The sequence below is a fragment of the Lissotriton vulgaris genome, chromosome 2_1, assembly GCF_964263255.1.
Source record: "Lissotriton vulgaris chromosome 2_1, aLisVul1.2, whole genome shotgun sequence".
Classification (NCBI taxonomy): domain Eukaryota; kingdom Metazoa; phylum Chordata; class Amphibia; order Caudata; family Salamandridae; genus Lissotriton; species Lissotriton vulgaris.
In genome coordinates this window covers 1203168428-1203187314 of record NC_141687.1, presented here as the reverse complement: position 1 = coordinate 1203187314, position 18887 = coordinate 1203168428, and the positions used below count along the sequence as shown (strand labels likewise).

The 18887-nt window shown below is 49.4% G+C and overlaps 1 protein-coding gene across 1 annotated transcript in view; it reads left to right on the top strand.

Moving 5' to 3' along the window:
• SNX19 (sorting nexin 19) overlaps positions 1-18887 on the top strand; it is a 238927-nt gene that overhangs the window by 210630 nt on the left and 9410 nt on the right. Inside the window, exon 10 of the mRNA XM_086956928.1 lies at positions 1226-1313. Coding sequence (XP_086813054.1) covers positions 1226-1313 — 88 coding nt within the window. The remainder of the gene's footprint in view (positions 1-1225; positions 1314-18887) is intronic.

The following is an 18887-nucleotide window of genomic DNA, read 5'->3' as shown; positions in this document are numbered from 1 at the left end:
ACAACGATTCAGTGACGGATAGCAAGGATGTGGGCAGCATATTTTTAGTTTTTTCTCTGTTTTGATTGGCTTTACTGCTAATCTGCTGTTGAGAAGCATAGCCTTGAAAAAGAAAATGTTTACAATGGTGTCGGGCTCTGGTATTGATAGAAGTATTGAGTGAAATGAAGGCTGTTAATGTTGTGGCCAAACTCCATTTCTTCGTGCTGGTATTGTGATTTAGCTTGGGAGTTTACGCCATGAGAAAGTAGAAATTGAATACAAGTGTACTGAATTCACTTTGTTGTCTGTTGGAGTAGCTTAATGGTGCAGCAGTTTATTGCAGGTTTCCCAACATGCTGAGCAACTAATGAGCTCCAGAGTACTCTGCATTGTCAGTGGTCACTAGGGCAAGCAAGGAACTGTTCCAGATAGGCCAGTCAGCAAGCATAGCTCATGCGGTCCTAGACTCTCAAGTTAGGAGGGGCAGTGACTGCTGAGGGCAAGTCGCTAGAGACAAGACTAAAGCTGAGTGAAAGTGATATCAAAGAGCTTCTGATTCCTCTGCATTGTGTGTATCATCACCTTAATGTTGTAGATGATTATCCTTAGTCTTGAGCAGAGGTGCATCTCTCTAGGTGAAGTGGCTACAATAGTATATCTTAGAATGACAAGTAGGGTCACCTAAGTGGAACAAGTTCTACCAAAGGCGGGTATCAATAGTGAATACAAGTTTGTCTTTTTGGCACATCTTTTATCAAAAGCAATACCAATCTGCTATGAGAGTTTCTAGGTTTTGGGGGAGAATTTTAGGTTTGAAATTGTTCTTATCACTCTTTGTGCATTTTGTGCTGGCTTTGCTCAGACAGTTGATAAAGAGGCAGACTGCCTCCCATTGTTAAGGAAACAGTTCACATTTTAACCCTTTCCTTGCTGCCGTCGGCCATTGGCCGACGGCAGCACTGCTTCCCCAGTGCTGCCGTCGGCCAATGGCCGACGCGGCCACACCCGCGCACGGAAACGCCCGCACCGCGGCGGTAATTAACGGGTTAATGTAATTATGTTTACTTGTTGTGCTGAGGAGTAATTGTTCATCTGTGAGTGTGCACGTTGTAAGCAGGACATGTCAATGGAAAGGTTTCCATTGATGCTTACTCTCCAAGACGAGGAAGCTAATTTATTTCTTCATTACAGAATATTCCTGTGAATCTGTCGTTATTTTCACAATATCTTTTCTTGCTTATAGACTTGTTGGTGGAGGCCCTGGGGGTGCAGAAGTGTCAGGACAGCTGGGAGCTGGTTCTAGAGTCCCTGCAGCAACCCTTGATTAACAGGTAGGTGGTATACCCTAATTTAAGTAAGGTTTAGTACCGATTGTCCGAATTCAAATGTAAAAGCGCGGTATCTGCAAAGGTAGTATTATAAGATAATTGCCATAACATTTTCCATTGGGCCCCAGATAGAGGGTGTCTTCACAGGATTCAATGTAAAACAGAACCTTTAAGTTTGACATTATAAGACTAAATGTGCTAGTCCCGTTTTTATTTTTTATGTCACTAACCTAGTCCTTGGCACAGAAACCAGGTTTTAATTCTTCTCCTTAGAAACCCCCCTAAAGCACCCGTCGAGCCACGATCAGACCTCCCTTCGTACCATTTTTGGTTCTTTTTACCAAAGTGTTTTCAAACTTCTGATAGTGTGCAGGGGTTTCTCCTCCCAAAACGAGTGTTTAATCAGTGCTACATGTGTCGCAAGCAGATGTTGGTTACAGATCCGCATAGGGTCTGCCTTTGGTGTCTAGGCACTAAACAGAACTCCAAGTCCAGTGACAAATGCTTCCTGAAGCATGCAAAGGACATTAGGGAACAGCAATCTAAACTTTATGACACCAAATACAAGAGCAGGGTTGGTCCTGCTCCAAGTCGAAAGTTTGTTCCTGTTCACAATCTTCAGATAGGTTTGGGATGAAGTCGAAAAACAAGTCCAAAAAGAATTAAAGCATCCACGGCTTTTGGTCTCCCTGATACTTCTGCTCCAGGGTGAAGCCTCACATGTTCCACCCTGGCTTTGAGACTCAATTCAAATCCAGTTCCAGTTGTGGAACCAATTCTCCCTAAGATCCTTGGGTCATCATCACCTCTATAGCAGCTTGGTGCAATCAAGGAGACCAATGTCCAGCTTTTCAAATTAGTGCTGGATTGCTCTGGTGCACCTTTGTACCCCACAAATTGGTTGGGGGATTCCGCCAGATATCTGCTGTCTGTTCTTTCCTGGATGTCGACTCATCCCAATTGGCTTCAGCCCCTTTTGCCTCTGATGCTGAGCTGGGCATCACCCCCCTTGCCACAAGCTCTGATGGTGAGAAGCGATCAAGGTCAGCTAATTTTGTTCACTCAGACTAAGCACAAAGATTTTGGTACTGGGAGCTCCTGAAACTCAGCATCGTGCTTCGAGAGGACTTGCTACTGTGCCTTTATTTGTTTCAGTCACCTGCTGTGTTGCGTTTTTGAAAACACCTTTAGCGTTTCCCTGTTACCACTTCATTATACTGCAATGAGGTCTAATTTTTTTTTAATGAACTCATTTTTTATTAAGCATCAAACAAGGCATAACACAGAGGATAGCGACCTCAAGGGTACCAGGGGGCGGGCAGTTTCGGGGGTTGGAATACAATTAGCTATGGTGGGGTCAGCTTCACATAATCCCCAGGCCTGCTACATCCCTGTACAAAATGAATGATGGTAGTTCAAAGAACATATAACAGCCCTCCCCCAAAAAAAGAAAGTCCCCCCCCCCACCCGGTGGTGACTAAATGATAATGAAAACAGTAAGAAAATAATACAGATGAGGGAAAATTGGACATTGGCACATTAACTCGTGTTGAGATTCAGGCAAACCCAAAATATAGCTAAGGAGCCCCCTGGGGGCAACGAGGCAAAGAGGGAGAACCTATAGTTGGAAGAGGTGCATGGCCCGCACCGTCGGTGGACAGACCGCAGAAGGCAGGCCCTGAGACAGAAAGGTCATCAGCAGTGCACAAAATCTTCGTAATCATTCCGTAAAATGTCCGCCAGGCGCTCCATGGAAAGTATCCTCCATAGCCGGGCATGACACAACGATATCGCCGGGGCTTCTGTCTTCATCCATGCTGCTGCTAAAGTGAGTTTGGCTGCCCCCAGACACGTCAACATAATCGCTTCATCAGTCTTAGTTTGCCTGATCAGGGTGGGGTATCTAAGGCCAAGGAGAGCAAAGTCAATGGAAACCGGAATTGGGTAGCCCAATATATCTTTGATATGAGATAAAATCTCGTCCCAAAAAGGTCGAATCTTAGGGCAATCCCACCATATATGCCTGAAGTCCCCCTGTAGCCCACATCCCCGCCAACAAAGATCTGAGGCGTCTGGAAAAATGCGTTGAAGCTTAGTAGGGTATAGGTACCAATCATATAAGGGTTTATAGTGGGCTTCTTGGAGAGCCATGAACTGATTGTGCTTGGAGATGTCCCCTCATATATGAGCCCATTCCCCGTCTGAAAAGTCCCTACCTAAAACGTGCTCCCAAAAAGTCATGTAACGTGCCCGTGGGGAATATGTAGTGTGGAGCAACATGCCGTAGAGAGCCAAAATGGCGCCTTTCATGGAACCCGCCCTATGGGCCACAAACTTCTCCATTTCTGTAAGCTCCCTAGTAGCCGCCTCTCGAATGGGAGGTGTCGAGACCCAGTGTTTGAGCTGAAGATAGTGGTACTGTTCACTCTGCGGAAGCGCACATTCTTTCCTACATTCGCCAAACGTCAAGACCTCCCCACAGCGGAACAGATAAGATCTTTTGAGGCAATCCCCCTTCCTCCAGCAGTCAAATGGCCCGGGGGGAAATCTGGATTAAAATGTATAGGCGTGTACGGGGACGGGAAAGAAGTCCACCCCTCCCTATTTGTAACCTTGTCCCAAATGATCAGAGTCGTGCGAGTAGGGGTGCTAAGATAGGCATTGGGAGGACTATCTCTTCTGGCTTTCCACAGCATATCCCATATATATCGCCTCACAACGGCGCGGTCCATGTGCAGCCAAATGCTTATCGGATTCCTTGGCCGACCACTCAGTTGCTACCTGCAACTGAACAGCCTGATAATATAAGGTGAAGTCAGGTAGGGCTAAGCCACCTTTATCACGGGGACGTCTGAGCACATGATAAGGCAGGCGCGCCCTCCCCCCTTACCAGATGAATTTGGTGATCAAAGTGCAGAGGATCGGTAACATAGTACTCTCCGATTCAATAGGGAGTGCCTGAAATAAGTATAAGAATTTAGGTAATACCGTCATTTTTATTGCATTTATTCGCCCCAGCCAGGAAATGTAGAGAGGCGACCATCGTTTAAAGTCTTGCTGGAGTTGGGTCAGCAGAGGTGGGCAATTCATTTTATATAGATCTCCCAGTCTAGCCGTGAGGCGCACACCCAGATAGAGTAAAGGGTGCTTAGCCCATTGGAAAAGCTTCAGGTGTTTCAAGCGAAGCACCTCAGCAGGCGGGAGGGTAAGATTAAGTATAAAGGATTTCGTGTAATTTATCTTGAACCAGGCTACCTGCTCAAAGCTGCGTAGTTCTCCTTGTACCGCCTGCAAGTATTTCGCCGGATCAGTAAGCGAAAGGAGGATGTCATCGGCGAACAAGGAGGCTTTATGCACAATACCGCCAAAAGGGATGCCCCAGATCTCATCATTGGACCGAAACCTGACCGCCAAGGGTTCAATACCAAGGGCAAACAAAAGGGTTGAGAGGGGACACCCCTAACGGGTGCCTCTGCTCAGAGCAAAGGGGAGGAGGAACAGCCGTTTACTGTCACGCGAGAGGTGGAATGGTGATAGTTGGCCTTCACCATATTAAGAAAAGTGTCTCCAAACCCGAATTTCCGCATGGTTAAAAAGAGGAAGGCCCAGTCCACCCGATCAAAGGCCTTTTCCGCGTCAAGGCCCACTAACACTGTGGGTATCCGAAACCTCAAAGCCTTCTCGATCAGATGGACTGTACGCCTGATGCTGTCATGCGTTTGCCTACCTTTTATAAAGCCTGATTGGTCTGGATGGATTAACTCCGGCATCAGAGTCTCTAAACGCGCTGCTAAAATTGAGGAATAAAGCTTGGCATCCAGATTGAGAAGTGTGATGGGTCTGTAGGAGCCGCAGTGTTGCGGATCCTTACCAGGTTTGGGGATCACCGTAATTAAAGCTTCCGCCATAGAGCTGGAGACCTGCCCATCGGAGGTAATGGCCTGAAATAAAGCTATAAGATGAGGAATGAGCTCTGTCGAAAAATACCTGTAAAAATGAGCTGTAAGGCCGTCAGGTCCAGGTCTTTATGCAATTTAAGCCTCGAGCTAGCCTCCCTAACCTCCTCTTGTGTGATGGGGGAATCTAACTCTGCAGCCGACGCCCTTGATAACTGCGGGAGGGCAAGGTTATCTAAAAATTGTTGTTGCCGTGCCGTGTCCGTAGTAGTGCCCTAATAAAGCTGACTATAGAACTCCCTGAATAAGTTTGCTTTAGCGGTGTCGGAGTGTGTGAGGTGTCCCTGACGGTCTAAAATCCCCCCAATGAAGTTCCTTTACCTTTGTATACTAAGCTGGCGTGCTAAGTGCAAGCCCACCTTATTGACCTGTGTGAAGGAAGACTGACGAATTTTTAGCAGGGTGAATTCCGCCCGATTAGAATATATAGATCGTAATTTGCCCCTGAGAGCAGTGAGTTGTCTCTGAAGAACTCGGATTGGGTTGGCTTTGTGTGCTTGCTCCGCAATCTCCAATTCTTTCTCCAGAGCCTCCCTTTCCCTCATCCTTTGTTTGTTTAGGATCAAATTAAGTTGGATACATTTCCCTCGAATCACTGCCTTAAAGGCATCCCAGGTGTTCTGAGGGGTTGTGTCCTGCGGATCATTATGTACAAAAAAGTAAGCAATGGCCGCTCTTAGGTCCTCTCTGGCCACTGGATCTCGGGTGGGAGCTAAAGGGAAATACCACAGAGGAGACCTTGGAGAGGTCCCACTCCAGCGGAGGCCCAGAGTAATCAAGCTATGGTCTGAGACTGATATCGGGAGTATCTGGGCAGCCTGAAAAGTCCCTAACAAGGATTGGCTAATAAAAATATAATCCATTCTGGAGTACGTCCTATGGACATTGGAGAAATGTGTGTAATCTTTGGTATTTGGATAGAGGGAGCGCCATGCATCAAGTAACCCCCGGTCAGTGATTTTATGTCGCACTCTGATAGAGAAAGTACTAGTGGCAGCCCTATTGGTACTAGAACTATCTAGAGACCCCTGCCATGTAAGATTAAAATCCCCCAAAAGCACAATGAGACCTTCGGCAAATCCCTCTATTTGATCAAGAGCATTTGAAAGGAAGGCAGACTGCCCCGAGTTTGGTGTGTAGAATGAGACAAAGGTGCAGAGCTTGCCCCTCAAGCGGCCTTTGACTAACAGCAGTCTCCCCTCCCTATCGGATTTGACAGTCTTGAGTTGGAAATGCGCTGAGACATAGAAAAGAAAGGCCACCCCATTGTTTTTCGTGGCGGCAGAGGAGGTATAAATCATCGGATAGCCCCTGTGACGCAACCTAGAGACCTCTGCCCGCTTGAGATGAGTCTCTTGCAATGCTACCACCTCAAAATTGTGATCATTCAAATACTTCCAAAGATTTTGGCGTTTCTGTGGGGAGTTGAATCCCTTAACATTCCAAGAAGCAATGTTAACCATCAGAAAAGAGTACCCCCTCCCCAGACTGCCGCAGCGACCACCACCCCTCCGAACAAACCATGTTACACTGATCGCAAGACCATCTCCACCACCCAGCCCTCCGCTCACCCCTCCCACCACTAGAAGGTTATAAGCCTGTCTCACAAAAAAGAAAAAACAAAGTGCAAAAATCCACCCCCAACAGTCATTACCGGGCTCCCTCCCCCCCTCAACCCCTCCCCCCCTCCCCCCCCAAAAACCCAAAAACCCACAGCCGTAGGACCTGGAGGTCCACGGCTCATACACCCCTCAAACCTAAAGGGAGGAATAATGGGTGCCACGGACAAGGCCCGCACCACCAAATCGTAAAGCTAAGAAAACTAGGGAACAGTAAAGTGATAAGTAACTAAGAAAATAAAAACCTCAGTGTCCTCAGAATGCCAGTTCGGGTGACTAACAACTCCCCAGTGGCCCCACCTGCCGATGGGCCCAGCCACGGCACCTCCATCATCCATTGCACCGCGGAAAGCCTCAGAGTCACATGCTGAGCAGACAGGAGAACATAAGGCCCCAAGGAGAATGAGAGGCAACAGTGAGTTCTCGAGGTCGTGCGCCAAAAGTTGGGATTCTTCCTGAGTCTCTGTTGACGACATCTAAGCGGGAACCCCCTTTGGCCAAGACAATCCCAGAGATAAAAAAATCTCAAAGGCCGTGATGAGCATGACCAGTATCTCCTGACATCTCCGGGGCCCCATCTGACGAACCAACCAACCATGGATCTGCTGACAGCAGGCTCCGACTGGAGAGCCCATCGAACACAAAACAGACATCTATGAGACCAGGAACTCCCCTATTGGCAATAAAACTTCAGCGATTTCTCGTGACGGTGTGCCAAGGGTTGGGGCTACCCCGTGATGGTACTGCTGCTGCTGAACACCCAGCGTCAGAAGACTCTTCTGGAAGGGGAAGCCCCAGGACCCGCAACCCCTCCGAAAGATCGGAGATGTGGTGAGTTTTGTTGCCGTGCTCAAAGATGAACCCAAAGGGGAAGGACCACCTATAGCGAATCTTATCTTCTTGCAGTTTGGCGATAATAGGTCTCAGCGCTTGCCGGCGGGCCAGGGTCGCAGAAGCCAGGTCTTGAAGGAGAGAGCAGCCATGGCCCTGAAAGGACACGTCCTTCTTTTTTTCCTGGCGGCCGAGAGGATGGCTTCTTTCACCCCGAAGGAATGGAGCTTGACCAAGACATCTCAAGGGCACTTGCGACTCCCTGCCTGTAGCAATCCCACGCGATGAACTCTTGTCTATTTTGATTTTGAGCTGTTGAGGCACGAAAAGCTCCGTGAAGAGACCAAAGACAAAGGCTTCCAGGTCAGGCCCCTCAGCCCCCTCCTCCAAATTCCTAATGCAAATATTTTCCCTCCGGGTTCTGTTCTCCAAGCCTCTGCCTTAAGCATAACTTGCTGAAGCTGGGCTTGAAGGGTCTGCTGTTTATCCTGCATTTTGGCCTGAGTCGCCGCCAGATTCTGCGTTTGCTCCTCCACCTCCAGGATTTGGGATCCCACTGCATCCACATCCTGCTGAAGAGTGGTAAGCTTTTTAGTAAGATCGGCCTTCATTTGGTCTACAGAGGTTCAAAGGTCCTTTATGAACTCCCGGCATATCTCCACCTTAAAATCTCGGAGGGTAGCCACCAGGTCGTCACACGTGAGCGCCATCCTGGGCGGGTGTGTGGTGTCCCCCAAGGAAGGTGTCTTCTCAGAGGCCTTGAAGTATTGAGAGACTTTATTGGAGTGCTTCTTAGGAGGCATAGGGTCCCCTCCTCAGACCTGCGCGCTTCCCAGTGAGTGCCAAATCCTGACAAAGGACACAACGACTATAAGACCGTGTCTCGAGCGATCCTCTCTTCTATCCAAGGAACTCAGATCCTCATCGGATGCCTGGGAAGGGAACTCCAAAGCAAGCAGCGTAATGGGGCCACCCACGGAGAAGGCGTGCCCCGCTGGAACCCCCTCTGAAGCCTTAGACCTCTTTCAGGACAATGGGCGATCCCCCTGCTGCTCCATCAGGGCCTTGCTCCCCACACTGCCGCCGCCATTACGAGGACCATAACTGCCGCCATCTTAAGATCAGGCATGTGAAATAGGCACTTCTAGCTCTCAGAAAAGGACATCATGCTGCGCTGTCTGGGAAAGGAGCGGGGGGCGAGGGGGCACAACCGCAATGTCTCACAAGCCCATGAGATGCCCTCCGCTGTCGCCTCGCCCCGCTAGAGCCTCCTCAGTGTGTTACCGTAGAGGCGGCGCCATTGCCAGTTCGCGTCCCTCTGTCTGCGTCACTCTCCACCGGCGGCGACAATCCACTCAGCGGCCAATCGCCTCCTCAGCGCCCAAACGGGAGGCCCCCCTCAATTTTCCCTCCGGGTTCTGTTCTCCAAGCCTCTGCCTTAAGCATAACTTGCTGAAGCTGGGCTTGAAGGGTCTGCTGTTTATCCTGCATTTTGGCCTGAGTCGCCGCCAGATTCTGCGTTTGCTCCTCCACCTCCAGGATTTGGGATCCCACTGCATCCACAGTGGAGAAGTGTGGCTCACTGGTTAGAGGAGGCAGACCCTGAAGCAGAGGTCAGACCCGGGAACAGGGTTAAATTCCCGACGCGGCAGGGTCTGAGCCCAAGTGTCCACGGACTCGATAATTCTCGCTTCGGTGCCTACTCGAATCACGGGTTCACACTCTGCAACTCTGGGCAATAGCTTGCTTAATCTCCACTATGGCCCCACCGCGGCGGGATGCCTGGCTTTCACCTTGGGGATGCCCAGTAGGGTTATCTCACAGGGAAAAGCCAGGACGAGTTCCCAAAGCAAGCGCCTTGAGACCTTTCGGTGAAAAGGCGCTATATAAGAACCTTTGACATGAAATGACATGACAATGTCAAACAGGGGCCTTCCCATCCATCCCGGCGCTCCGATTCTGGTATGGGACTCCCGGCTCAGACATCTACAAAATGGCGCCCTAAGCCCGAGATCCCCTCCGACTCGCCACTCGGTCACCCGCCGCACCTGTCTCCAGGCTCTGCAAGCATCACCCGCTGGCCAGACAGCACACAAGAGGCAGCGGACACCTAGGAGGCCAGAAGCACCGTCACTAGACACCAGGTAAGGCCATTAGCCGATCTGTAGTGTGCCGAGCTGAACAAGTTCATGACTGCTCCACCATCTTACTTGGCCACGCCCCCCATGAGATCTAATTTTGATGGATACTTCTAATCGCCAATTCCTCACCTTTAGAATATCCTCAGGTGCCAGACTTGATCATGAGTTTTTCATAGCAGTACTCCTATTTGCCGGTAAGTAGTATCATGCAGCTCTGTGGTAGCTCCATACCACCCTGGAAATGAAGGAGTGAAGCTGCATCACCTCAGCTCACCACCTTTGTTTCCGCTATCTTGGATCTGGAGCTCTGCTACGAGATTTTCCGTTTTCCGATGGCTTCCAAATTTCTAGAACCTTTTGCTAGGAAATGCCCCTACTGACCTGCATTAAAATGACAGGGTTGAAGACGTGGCAAGACCACAGGAAGCAGATATCAATCTCAGATCTCCATAAAGTGTGTTTGTTGTGGGCCCTTATGCAACCAAAGATGATTGGGGAGTGGGAGGAGAAACCCTATGTTGTTGAACATAAGAAGTGGTCATGATTGGAACACAGATATCGCTTCAAGTCACAAGCCCAATCACAGTCCCTGTCTCGAGGCCACTCTGGCATAAAGTACACTTCCCTGTTACATTTTTCCAGTATGTCGAAGTCTAGACATAAGCGCAAGACTGCTACGCTCAACTCTACTGCATCCCTCCACTCAAAGTCTAGCAAGAAGTCACAAGGGTGTCAAGTTAGAGCTCACACGCCTTCGGTGTATCCCAAATCCAACTCCACCCTGCAATGCGTTGCAGAACACCACATATTCTCCCAGGCTGTCATTGATCCTGGAGCAGATAGTGATTTTCTAAAAGGCCATGTGGCATATCATGAGACAAGAAAACCGGAACCCCTGCCTTTCTGACTGACAAACTCACCACCTCCGGTGGCTCTGTGCACACCGCAGCCTGAACATCAACAGACTGGAGCAAATTAGTGTAAGAAAGAAAAAAATAAGTATTTTATCTTTATGCTCTTAGGATCTTGCACAACATTCATGTCCATCAGCACTGCCCCAAACCTGCTCTAGTTTAGTAAAAAGTTTGGAACTTGTCCTACATTCCAAAAAAATCATTCTGTGTCCATCAAGAAACATATTCTTTCTAGATGCCCCTCTGCCAGTCGTAGGCAAGGTCTGTCTTTCGCTCCGCAGGAATCACAAGGTATGCTTCTTGCCACTTCTGTTCATTCCACTCAAACCTTGTTAGTTAGAAAACTCAAGGTGCCCATAGGCTGCATGTGCTCCTGCGACCACAATGAAGTCTTTCTATGAAGCAAACTAAACATGCAATGTCAATAGGTTGTGGGGAATCGGGTCTACCATGTCGCTGTAACAACTTAATTAAAAGAAACACTGCAGAAGTGGCTAGAGTGCCAACGCCCTTGTAACGCAAGCGCTATTTCCATCCATCTGCATCTTTTCATTAGAAAGTACTTATCCCTTCTCAGTTTGGGGAGCTCATCTGCAATACTTACTCATCAGTGGCTGATTGTCCCCAGCAGAAGCATTCTAGGGGTGGATTGAACAGCCACAGCCAATCTGACAACTATGTGCTGAATCTGGAAGCAATAAAATGTCTTCTGACATCACTGGAAGACGAGCATCTATAGCACAGGGCTCTAAAAGTTTGTGTGGACATTTCAGGCAAACATGTACTAGGGATCAACAATGGGTGGACACATGCCCTCAGGGGACAGCACACCTGCAATACATACGAGCTAGTCTACAAAAGACAGCATTTATGTTTTACCACTGGGTGACCATTGGGTGGTACTTCTTTGTGACAAATGAAAACACCAAATGCCTCCTGTTCAACAGCAGGTGTCGATGCCTGGTATCTGGATGCAAGGCCTTTTTGACGAATTGGTTTGGAAAGTTTCTTTATGCCTTTCCTTCAATTTGTCTGATCCTCGAATCTGTACTACATGAAGACAGAACCCTGTTGAATGATTCCTATACTGCCATGGAACCACCATCCAGTTCAAGCTGGGTCTTTTTCTGCCGTCCCAGATCAAGTGACCAATTCTTCACTATCAACAGCTCCTGCTCTTGACTACCTGGCTGATCAGGGCTGTCATAGAACTAAACATATGTTGCAGGCGACCAAGGGGCCTACTACCTTGAGTTTTTATGTAATGAAATAGAGACTTTTTAAATTCTGGTAAGGTTCAAGAACTTGGGGCCAGATGTACGACCGTCTGTTGCGGTTGCATACAGGAAATTGGGCTGTTTGCGACCGCAAAATAAGTCTGTGCAATATGCAAACCCTATTTTGCGATTTGGTAACCTATTACCAACTCTCAAAATAGGGTTTGCAACTCGCTATTGGGAAGGGACGTGCCAAGGGCATCACTTCCTAACAGCGAGTCGCACTTCTATGTATGATTGTTTTGCAACCACAATGGCAGTCGCAAAACACAAGCAGTTTACCACCTACTTCAAAAAGGTGGTAAGCCACTCACAAACGGGAAGGGGTCCCCAGAGGACCCTTCCCGCTTTTTGACTGGCAACGAAAATATTTGTTAAGAGCAGGCTGTGGCACCACAGACCACTACCTACTCTTAATAAATGAAACAGAAGCTTTTCCTTTTTCTTTTTTAAATGCATCCCGTTTTTCTGGAATACAAGCTGCATTTTTTTGTAAACTGCTTTATTTAAAAAGCAGTCACAGACATAGTGTCCTACCGAACCCAGCAGGCCACCATCCCTGTGAGTGCTGGCCATTCCCAATGGGGTCGCAAATTGCGACCTGCCTCATGAATATTAATGAGGCAGGTTGTTTGCGACCCCATTGGGAATCACAGTGTCTGAGACACTGTTGTTCATTCCATTTTGTGAGTCGCAAATTTGCGACTCACAAAATGGAAAGGTCGTACATCTGGCCCCTAATGTCTCCACACCAATTTATGCCTTCCGTTTCCATTTAACCAAATCAGAGATTATTCATTCTTCTCTCAGGTACATATGGCTGCCATTTTCAAATGTTTCAGAAGATGTAAACGTCTGTCTTTACGTTCTAGAATAGTAAAGGAACGTGTGAAGGGAAATTTCTGAACATTTCCACTCACTACTATGCTTGCCCATGATAGAGCCTAATATCTCTAATCCTTTTGAACATGTTCATAAGGTTTCAATTTAACATCTTTTTTAGAAAATGGACATGTTCGCCTTCACCACAGCCAGGCAATTTAGTAAGATTAAAGCGTTCCCGCTTTCAAACAACTTTGCTGTGTTTCTTAAACAGCAGGGTGTCTCTCAGAACTAATTCAAAATTCATTCCTGATGTACGTTTTTGAGGTAAAGCAAATATCGATTTGTCTTCTCTTTTCGTGCATCCATGCACTGCAGCAGAATTGCTGTTGAACCCTTTGGACGTTAAAAGATGTTTGAAGCTCTACTTGGGTGAGGCTTCCCTAAATCAGACAAACTCTGCTGCTTTAAAAAAAAAAAGAGCAAGGACAAATCCCTGTCAAAGCAAGGCTCCCATGTCTCAAAGCAAAGCTTTTTTGGATGGATTGCTTTTTAGGTCTCGGACCTAAAGGCTGCGCTTGCGCAGTCTGGGGTCGGAGATTTAATGACCCTTAGTAGCGCTTTGGATCCCGCCTCCCTGCCCTGTCTCTCCTCCATTGGCTGGCTTCCTAAACGGAGGCCAGCCATTGGAGGAGAGAGCCGTCCCTCCAAAGAAGCTCCGTCTTTTTCGGATTCGGGGGCGTGATTTTTTGCGTTCTTTAGCCCTGTGACGTCATCTGTCACTCAGAGCGCAAAAAACACACCCCCGAATCTAAAAATGCCGGCGCTTTTCTTTATGCCATTTCGCAACGACCGCCGCCCCAAGAAGTCGCCGAGTCCTCGCCCCTGCTGCTGATTTCTGCAACAGAGCTCGCAATGGCCGGGGAGTTAGGCGGAGGCAGACAGAAGACACGCACAGGATCACAGGTACGGAGCGGGAGCCAGAGCGCACAAGCAGCAGCCTCACCACACCCCGTCCTGCAGCGCGCACAGCCTGCACTCCCCAGGGCCCCCAGCGCCGTGCTGAGCATGTCCTCCCGGCTGGGCCCGCAGCCAATTCGTGTGTTAATTCATAAACGGGGCCTGGTCTGTGCCCGCGGCGGGGGCGGCGGTGGAGAAGGCATCCCTGAAGCCTGGCTCACCGTGCTAGCCACACCTTGGCTGCCTTCATCTCGAGCACCATGGGAGCTGGCTCTGTTTCGGAACCCCCTCGTGGGTGTGAAGTCCTGTCTACGGGTTGTTTAAGCTGCTGCCCTGGGAGCCAGCCACCTCGGTTATTTGATGTACACGGGTGCGCATTGTTGCAGTTTAAATGCTACCAGTCCCGGTTGCAGGTCACAGAATGCACTGTTGCATTTAAAAGAATAAAATGATAGAGCTGTCCAGAGGCATTGCCTGCCACAGAGGTTTGTGGTGGGTGTATGTGGTGAAAATTAATTACATGTTTATCCATATCATAGCGTCCAATCACAAAGTGACTATTGGTGCTTTTGAAGTAATAGGGTTCATCCTTCTCGTGCTTATTTGTGCCATCTTTAAGAAGGATTAAATATTGCGTCTGGCCCAACAGCAGACCCTCGGGGTGGGCCACCTGCAGGGCGTGGCCCTTCCCAGAACCATCCTTCCTGCAGAGCACCCCAGGGGGCCTTCATTAAAGAGGCCAATCGCGGGGTTCGCTGACGTGCAGCCTAATTCCCACCATTCCTCGTGGTATGAGAGTGACTTACAGACATTCCTCCATCCAACAGAACTAAGCATGCTGGGACTTGTAGTCTTACTGTGAGAAGTTGGCCTGATATATGATGTTTCCAATTCTGGAACCACCTTGTATCAGTCCAAACAATCCCTTATGGTGTCTGGTTGTAAGTCAACCTTATAGACAAGCTATCCTAGGGGTAGCATGGACTAAGCAACCTGAAAGGCTAAACTCAAGAGGTCGTGTTAAGCAAGCTGTTTTACCAATCACAATCCTGTAATATCAAATGAAAGGACACCACACAAGTATTTATTATAAAAATATATGTGTTTATTTCTAAAATAATCCCCAGTACTCTTTATGAGCAAAAGGGCACAAGTGTTAAATCAAAAGCACAGTATAACATATGAAAGTTATGTTATGTTATGTTATGTTATGTTATGTTATGTTATGTTATGTTATGTTATGTTATGTTATGTTATGTTATGTTAAGGGGTGCTTATAAAGCGCACTGTCACCGTAAGTTTCCTGGCGCTGATAGGATGCTGAAAGGAACAGAGGGACTTTAGCTAGATTGTGGAAAAAGCCAGGTTTTTAGTGATTTACGGAATTGGATGAGAGTATGAGAAATCCTGACTGGGGGAGGAAGGGAGTTCCTCAATTATGGATGAGGGCGGGTGGCCACTCAAACCATATATTAAGAAAGTAGTATAAGAGATACCAATCAAACAGTGGTTAGGCCTAGGGCCTAGGGAATCGCTGGGAGCAGTCGGGACAAGCAATGCTGAAGTCGGGAAAAGCCCGCGGGATTCGGGTGCAGCGCTTAAAGTACACGCATGCATCAATGCAAAGTCAATGGTGCGTAAAAGTTACACAAATAGAGTTTAAGGATACTTCCGCTGAACCTAGAAGGACAAACTTTAGACACTGACCCTAGAGGTGGGTACCAGTGTGGGAAAACCGGCGTTGCTGAGTTACCTCACCCACAGGAAGCGGGTGCATTGGGTCGAAGTGGCGTCGGGTTTTCGTCACGCAGATTGTTGGTGCTTGAAGCTGAAGATGCTGCAGGCGATGTGAAGGAGAAGTGTCCGGTGTGATCCAAGGGTGGATCAGAGTAGAAAAGTACCTGAAAGCAGAGGGGACAGAGTCTGGGTCACTCAGCAGTGACCAGGGTGGAACCAGGACGGAACCAGGCAATGTCAGGCGCAATCAGGTGGTTGTCGAGGAGCTTCTCTCCGCTGCCACGTGGGCTCTGGGGCATCTGCGACGTCCAGGAGCGGGTCACGAGCTGTCCCACGCAGGCTCTCACCGTCGGTGCTGTCGGCTTCAAGATCAGAGCAAACAACACTTGGCAAGAGCAATCCACGCGGGATTAGAAGATTGCTTCTCACTCGGACCAGGAGGGTCAGAGCGGGTGCTCCTTTTCAGAGGAGCGGGTGCAGGTCTGGAGCAACCAGAATCACAAGTCGTATTTAGGTTTTCGCCGGCACAGGGGCCACAAGCCAGCTGGCAAGTGACCGGGCCAACGCGTCGAGCCAAAGAAAGCAGAAGGGCCCCACGCAGCACTCGTCGAGTGTAGAGGGGTGAGCTTCGGTGCAAAAGTGGCTCAGGGTTGGGGCTTCTCAAACCCCGGTGTACAGCTTCGAGGGTCACTCGTGGGCTGCACAGTCAGCGTCTCGTGGTCTTTTCAAGATGGCGTGCCCCACGCTTCCGGTCGCCTCCACGGGTCTCAGCTCTGCAGGGACTGTGGATCGGGCTGTAAGAAGGCAGGCAAGCTTGATCTCGTCGATCTCTGTCGCTCGAGTTCCGGCGGGAACTGCAACAAAGCAGACGTCGAGGTGCTGGATGGTGCCTGTTTGCACAGGGTGGTCACTCCTTGACCACAAGGGAGATTCTTCAGTCTTCTACGTCGAGTAGGATGTCGAAGGGTCCAGAGTTTCGTTTCATATGTTTCATCAGGATAATCTGAGTGCGTTGGCACTGCTCCCATTCTTATACCAATCTAGGGGACCTGGATTACCTGCTAGGTCCCCTCCTATGGGTGGGACCCAGGAAGGGGGTGGTTACACCCCTTTCCCTTTGTCCAGGTCGCGCTGGGACTGGGGCTGGTGTGCCCCAGAACCGGTTTGACCGGATTATGCAAGGGGAAGCCTTGTGCTTCCCAGGCAGTGTCTGGTTTCTTTCAAACCTCCCTGCTACAATCCACTATCTCCTGTCTGGTGTGGTGTAACACCTCCCTGTGACAGGAAAGCCTTTGTCCAGGCCTCCTCTGCTGAGTTTCGGTCAGCAGCAGGAGGTCAGACTTGTGTCTGTGGCAGAAGCATCCATTTTTTGGATCTGAGGCTCTTTTAAAATCAACCGCGTTTTAGCAAAGTAACATGTCGTCTCCCTCTAGAGGGGTGGAATGCTACCCCCGTCGCCAGGACTGGCGAGGGGGTAGTATTCCAAATCGTATGACACCTTACACTACATGTTTTGATAATGCCACACCAAAGTTAACATATAACCGCGAGGATTATAATGCACTTAAGAGTATATGGTATGGCATTATCCTGGAACAGCTTAGGGAATTGGTCCCAACAGCTGCAGACAGGCTCAGCTCATGCTAGAGCATCATCTCACATAAAACCAAGCACTCTGCCTCCAGGATTGTTAAGGCCTGCCATAGGAGTGACTGATAGGTATATATGTGTCCAGATAGGTTTAGATATAGGCATACTATGTCTAAGCAAGGGGTGATTACACCACCTTGCCCCAGCTGAGTGATCAGCCAGTTGTGTCAATTTTGGATAGCCAGCCAGGGGTGGCAAAAGATATGCTGCAGCCCCTGGTAGGCCTTGGATGCACCTATGCCCTGGGCACCTATAGTGCTCTGTACAGGGGCTGATAAGGTGACCCAAGCCAATTTAGTTATGCACCTAGAGTACATGGAATCCATTTTACAGAGAGAGCAGATAGCCTGGGGCCCTGATTAGCAGGGAACCAGGCCAACTAAGTCGAAAACCAGCTAAACACAAGGCAAAAAATCTGGGGTAACCATAGTCAGGTAGCCACCTTCCTACACTTACTATTCCAGTTGTAAGGAAGGACATTCAATTCTCTATAGGCGTAAAGTTGTTGTCAGGCTAGGATTGTCTGAAAGTTGCCCACGTGACACAGGTCCATTTGACCCAAATGACATCAGACAGTATTCGACTGCAGAGACTGGAGGTCAGTCCACTGACCTACCCCTGCCAATCACTGTCATTCTAATCGGGTACTCAAAAGAAAACAAAAATCTGTGCAGGGCGTCAGCGAGGCCATTGCACACTCGCACGGCCAACTCCTGCATCTGAGTGAGAATAAAAGATGCGCTCTTTTTATTTAATCCGGCCGCCCTGCTGGCCCTGTCACAGCTCCAGCAAGGCAGCTTCTTTCCACCGCATCTAGCGATGCCCGCTTCTTCGGGCTGGCATCCTTCCTGCTTCCCCCCTCGCCGCCCCTCACTCCTCACCCGGTGAAGTTGGAGCCATCAGACGGGACCGTGCGCTCCCAGAAGTGATTAATAAGGCAGCGCCTCACACCTCCATCTTGGAGCTGGCTGTGGGCGCAGCCCTGCCTCCCACGGTGCCCTCCTGGCTGGCCTTCCTGGCAGGCCCTCGCAGTGATAAATGCTGCCTGCTGGACAGATCCCCGGGCGGAGAACGAGCTGTGTCCTGGCAAGCCATGCTTGCCATTCCCCGCTGGTGCCAGCCGCTCGGAGAAGCTGTCGGCCTTTGATGAGGTGTGACTTTGTATCCGAGGCCTTCCAGAGCAGCTGTGCTAATGAAAATGCCAGGCCGGCGACGGGCCTTGACAGGGTAATTCAGATAAGGCGCGAGTGATGGCCCCCGCCCCTCCCCCGCTCTGTCCTTCTGCTTACCGGGCTGAATGGCCAAGGCCTTCCAGGGAGCCCCAACCGTCTTCTCCTTGGTGACAGAGCCCCTGGGCAAGCCCCAGTGCCCCAGGCAGGACCAACTGTCCCCAGTCCGTAGACCTGAGGCAGGTCCGAGGGCCACCTTCCATGGCCGCCACGTGCTGTGCAGAGATCTTTTAGATAACTTTGAAAAACGCAAGTGCTTTTTGAGTAGGGATGTATGAGGGCAGTCCAGAGCAGACCATGCCCTCAGGTGAGCCCTTGGTACAGTCCAGAGCAGACCGGGCCCCCAGCGCCGTGCTGAGCATGCCCTCCCGGCTGGGCCCGCAGCGTCTCTACCCGGGAATGTGCAAAGTTTTTTTCCCCTTATTTTGGACAGCCTTCGGA